Source organism: Perca flavescens, chromosome 10, assembly GCF_004354835.1.
Source record: "Perca flavescens isolate YP-PL-M2 chromosome 10, PFLA_1.0, whole genome shotgun sequence".
Taxonomy (NCBI): domain Eukaryota; kingdom Metazoa; phylum Chordata; class Actinopteri; order Perciformes; family Percidae; genus Perca; species Perca flavescens.
The window spans coordinates 15222729-15228925 of NC_041340.1; the positions used below are offsets into that span (position 1 = coordinate 15222729).

Genomic DNA, 6197 nt, shown 5'->3' on the forward strand with positions numbered 1-6197 from the left:
GTCACAAAAAAGGTTTCATATTAAGCCAACCAGGCTCTCTGGGTATAGACTGAAAACATAAGTGGATACCTTTCCAGGCAACGTTCCACCACAACCAAGCAGAGTTTACATATTCTGCGGTTGTTGATGAAAGATTGACAACCTCGTTGTATATTTGTAAACCTTTTGAAGTTGAATTGAAGTGGGATGAAGCAAGCTTTCAACAGGCTATATTATCTGGATTTTGGTCATTGCAATTTGTTAATTAAAGGCGTCCCATCTGAATTTCTTGTAAATTAAAAAACTGAAATAATAAAATCAATATTGTGAACATAAAAAAACCCGAATCCTTGGCTTATTTTAAAATTGCATCATGCTCACCATATACAGCCATATTGGTCACTGAGCCATTACGTTGATGTTTTTTTACGGAAAATTAGTTGTAAACGTGTTATTTCCTGCTTCCGGTATTACTCTGTAGGCTAAATTATATATTTGCTGATGCTGTTGGTCTCAGAAAACACCCACAGCATCAAAACTGTAATAATAATTCAAAAAAATCCTCTGCATAACGTAATGTGTAACGTCGCCTACTTATGGTACTAAATATGGTACTATTTGTCATACTATATTATTTATACTTCTTGGGAATTTGTTTTTCATAGGCCAAAAATAGAAATATTGCCACATAGAAATACTGAGTGATACAAGGCCTCATGGCATTGTATGGCGTTTAGGGACACCTATTGACAGAGAGGCAGGGAAAAAATGCAAAGTGTCAGACGCACACAAACTGTCCACACATGAACTCACCAGAGGTCACAGATCGGCATCTTCCAGGAAGTAGCGAGAGACAAACTCAGTTGCTTGAGAGAGCAGCAGTTCAGAAGTGCATGTGATGTCACGGAGCCAAGGCCTCTCTAGTTTACAGCACTCCTCTCTACCATGATCAACACTTACCAGACCAGCATGGCTCCACCGCCGGTGCCTCCGCGCCTCAGCGCGTCCCAGCCGGTCCTCATCCCGGCTCCACTTCCATCGCGAGGCCACAGCAAGTCTCTCGTCCGGTTTTTGGTTGCTGTAGTGTTGCTGCATTTATTTCTGTCGGTCGGAGGATTCGTCTACCTGTACCACAAAGACAAAATGGTAAAAAAATATATATATATATATATATATATATATATATATATATATATATATATATATATATAATATTTATATCTTATTTTTTTTCCCTTCTTTTAACTAAGTACAGTTACTGTACTAATAGTTGGCAAGTTACTGTACTAATAGTTGGCACTGTTGCGTGTATTATTACAGTAATTATACAGTAATATTCCAAGCCATTACAAGTTAAAATATTTTACTTTGCACAGACTATATTAAGGTGATTGCTTAAAGAAAACAAGCCAAATTGTTATTTTAAATCTTAAGCTAGTGATTAAGTTTAACATTATTTGTATTAATTATACTACATGAAGCAAATGTATATATCACACTGCCCATGGTTTTGCTTACACTAGAGTATTGAAATAGATCTGTTTAGAGCTTCTGACAGTTCACACATTTTGCTCAGTGTATAAATATAACTGTCAGACCAATGAAACTGCTACAGAAAAAGTTTTTGTTGCAATGCCACACATTTCCTTGATCAAACAACTTAAGTGTGATATTCACAGCTCTCAGTGTCTGGTTACAAGATGAGCATTTTGTGAACAAAGATATTGCAATATTTAATTATAAATATTATACATGTAAAATCCATAAGGAAATCTACAACATATAGTACTGCCAGTTCCTTATCTTCTACTTTTTTTTATTCCCTCAGCTTTCATTTCAGGTTCCCTCAGGTATGTTCATTTAATTTATCTTTCCTGAAAGTAATTTTTTACTTAACGTTGCATACAAAAATGCAATCTCAAAACGGTCTCTGACTAGATGTTTGTTCTCTTCTCCAGCTGCTTATATCTCATCAGAAAAGCAGGAAACTTCCGAAAAACCCTTGGCACGCATGGTAGTTCAGCAGAAATCACATACATCAGATCAGAAATCTGAACGTAAGAAACTTTCAAAATTACATATGTTGGATTTTTAAAACGAAATAACAAGTAAAGTAGTAAATAAGTAAAACCTATTTAGAAGTTAAGAGTAAAAGTATTCTCAATAATGTTGCCTAAACTTCTTCCCGTGTCTCTCCAGTGGGTTATCTCCAGTGGGACATGAGCCACTCAGTCCTTAGGAACATCAGACCCTACTACAACAGTAGGCTGACTATCCTGCAGCCTGGTGACTACTACATCTACTCCAGGGTGACCTTCTCCAAAGGCGACTCTACGCGCCCACTGGTCAGCAGGGTGAAGCTGAGGGATAATGAGAAAGGAAAGGAGAAGGTTGTGATGCAGGCCTATTGCAACCTGAACGACAGAGATTCATCCATCCCTCGCCTCTGCACGGCCACACAAGGAGAGTTGATCACACTGGAGAAAGGAAACCAGCTAAGCCTTTGGGTACAAAACCTTTCACTGGTGAACTACGAGGAAGGAGCCACAACCTTTGGGATGTACAAACTGTAGAACTCCTATGTGAACACGTGTGGACCTAAGCTAAAAAGTGGGAACTCATTAAGTGGATCTACTTGGATTTAAAGCTTCTAAGAACACTGTTAAATAGACTGGATTTCTGATCTTTTTCATGGATTTCAGAGACAACACTCCTAAAGTATAATATATTATTAAATCAGAAATAGTATGTGGATTTTTTTATGGCAGTATTGTGAATGGTTGTTCTGTATTTATTGATGTAAATGAGTTTGTATTGCTGTGAAATGAAACTTTGATATTTAAATCACTTTGTCTAGCGTCTGCTCTATTTCATGAGCTCGTTATACATATAGTCGACTGAAACGTCCAGACTACAAAAAGCACCATGTGTGCATGTCCCAGTATGGAGCGTATCTGCATGAAAATGCAGCATATTTTAAATGGTGTAAAGGAAAGATGTGCAGGCAAAAAAAGGTTTTAGTCGTATAAAAGAAAATCATTGAGATGTTTGATGAATCACAATTACTAATACCCAGATTAGTCACCAGTAAACACAGCAAAGACTACCACTACTCACCTGACATACCCAAAATGATCCTCCATAGACTCAAATCATCTTTTACCACATTTGCTGTATAGCACAAAACCATGCTGCAATGGTTTTCAATTTCTAGGACGCAGGAAACCACATAGCAATGATGTATTTTCTGCAAACATGACCACCCAAGATGTAGGTTACCACTCGAGAGGTGGTAACTGGACTCAGTACTAACGGTCATTTTGATGTATATAAAGAAATATTTGCATTCATCTGCATGTTGTTTTCATTGGTACACAAAATATCTTCTCTGTGGAAAGCAAACTTTAAGTGCCCTGTTAAAATGCACATGTACGGTTTAGACCTTGACCTAGTTTTTAACTTACTCACTGGGTACACCTTAGCTTCCCTGACTATGTCTTGAAAGTACTTGGTGAGTAAAAACATTCTACACCCCTGCCCATAACAAGCAAAATCAGCATGGAAAGTGTGAATCTTTATGGAGGTGTTTATAGATGCAGAAGTGGTAAACTCTCACAGGATGTCATCTATTCTAGTCACTCCTTCCATCATGTAAAGGGTTTCTTGCTAACGAAAACTGAACAACCTACAAATTCCTGAACTGCACGTGCTCCAAATGCTGCATGGAAAGCCCTGTCTTGGTAGATTTTCCAGTATGAACAAGGGAACATGCAGTTCATGCTGTGTGGTTGACACACGTTTAAAACCTTTGGAGTTTTCCATTTCTCACTTGGTTAAATTGACGCAATCTTCACATATTATATTAAACTTTTAATAAAAGAATGACCATACCAAAACGCAGAGTACAGAGTGTCTAGAAAAAAAAAAAAAAAAAAAAAAAAAAAAAATAACAATACTTGCAACAACAATAATTGCATAGAACAACCTTTTGAAAACAATACACACAGTGGTCTGGAGATAAACATAATGAAGACTGAGTTCAACCCCCTCCCACCAGTAAGTGCTCGCTGCAGCTATTGGGAATTGAAAACAAGAGTATGTGGTACTTAATTAAAACAATTTAGGGTACAGGAACAGCAATATGTTAATCTCAACAGTGAACATTATGAGAGTCAGACATCTGTACAGGAAGCAAGAGTCTCTGTAACACTGACGGGGAATCTGGCTGCCAACTAAACGTCCCATTAGGAAGAACAATCAAAGATCAGCTTCTTTTCTTGCTGAAGTGCCCTTGAGCAAGACACATCTCTGCTGCACCCTACACAGTACCCTGACCTCCCTGGAAAGAGGCACAAAAACAGCACTTGAGGGATTGTACAATATTATTACATTTTGGATCACGTGTGATGAAATTTGGGACCTAGACAGTGATCTTTGAACAATCATCAATATCAAGAGACTAGATTAAATAAAAGGCAAATGGAAAATAATGAATAGCCTAACTGTGTGGTGGATTAACCACATGGCCTGGCCCTTTTTGGTTAATAAATTGGGTTAATTCATACATTATTATTATTGCAATTTCTCAAAATCTGACCTTCAATGCTGGGACTAACCCAGAGGTCAGGCAGTAAAGCAGTCACTTATTGCATTTCAATAGCATCCACTGTTGCTCTTCAGCACAGCAAGTAGATAACAGTGTTGACAGTGCACACACACTCAACCTCATGAGGAAATGTACCGCTGTGGGTCTTTGTAAAGAGGCTGCATCTTTAAGCATGCAAATACCGGTTTGTTTTTTATAGACCCTATATATAGATATATATACCAATTAAGCTTGAAAAATATTACAACAAACCACCTGTGACACTTTCAATATAAATCATGCATTTAGTCCCAGTCTTAAACTCTTTAAGTTTATCGAACACCTTTCGGGAGGCACTTACACAGTTGAGCTCTACACCCACAAATAAATCTTTCGTTTTATTTCCTGTCTCCATCAGCTCTGGAGGACCCTGTTAGGAGGCCACAGAGGCTGCAAACAAAAACCTCTGAATTCCGAAGTCAGACTCATTTTTAAAATCATTTTCCCTCTTTTGTGATGAAAAAATGTCTATTTTCCCTTGGGCCAAAATGAGGATGTTTTGTTTTGCCTTTACACATCAATGTAGTTTAATAAAATTTCAGACAAATGCAAAGGCAGCAAAACAATATATATAAGGCTAACACCACAATTAAATGCTTGGGTGAACAATAAATAAGGAATAATCTTTGAAAAAAAAATCTGAAAGCAAGGCTATGTAATTAATGTGTTAAAATTACACTTGTACATATTTTAGTAAGAAGTGGAGGGGTGACATCTTAGTCATTATTTGCGTACTCTTGTCATTAAAGGATACGTAGTTAAGCCTTTCCTATTCTATTATGCAGCTGCATCCCTGATAGCTTTGGACTATATATCTGAATATCTTGATTTTCACATTTCTGATGCAGAATTCATACTGTAAAAACACTGTACATTCATGCAGTTTTTAAATAAACAGTCAAGGGCTGCATTTGGAAACAACTGAATGTAGCATGATGAGCTAACCTGTTTGAATTGCTTAAACGCCTACAAAATGGCTTGGAAAATGTGAATGCCAATCGCACATGCTCATGAAAGCACAACGAATCCATTTCCCCATTATCCTTTTGACAAATAAAATATGAAAAAATTATGTGAGAAGAAAATGTGTCCCCTTGGTAAGAGAAGTGCATGCAAGAGAACACCTATTGGACCTGATGGCTTCGTACTCCTTTTCTATTTCTAACTGAAGCAAAAGAAGCAGCGAAGAACTTGTTTTTGTCCAAAATCGTTCCATTTCCTGGGGGAGTGTTCACAGTGCCAGTCGCCAAGAAGCAGTATGTTTGAAAAACATCCCACTTTACCAGTCCTGGTTTAGCTGAGCTGCTTCGCGAGGAAACTATATGTGTGGTCTTATCTAGTGAGGTTAGATCAGGAAGACAGATCAGATTTAATCAAAAATGTCAAATGAAGCTCCAGCACTTGAAGTGAAGAAACTCCAAGCATTGTCGTCAGAAAGTCCAACTCTAATGTGTGTGATTGAAATATGGAGACGCAACATAGACAGACACGCACACACACCTGACCCTCCACAAGCACGCTTACATAAATGTACACACACACACACACACACACACACACACACACACACACA

General features: G+C 37.7%; 1 protein-coding gene across 1 annotated transcript; it reads left to right on the plus strand.

Moving 5' to 3' along the window:
- Positions 1–739: 739 nt before the first annotated feature.
- On the plus strand, positions 740–3287 carry cd40lg (CD40 ligand). Its single transcript, XM_028589961.1, has 4 exons — positions 740–1125; positions 1808–1829; positions 1938–2036; positions 2179–3287. Exons 1-4 carry the CDS (start codon positions 925–927, stop codon positions 2550–2552), a joined length of 696 nt encoding a protein of 231 aa, XP_028445762.1. The 5' UTR covers positions 740–924; the 3' UTR covers positions 2553–3287.
- The last annotated feature ends 2910 nt before the right edge of the window (positions 3288–6197 follow it).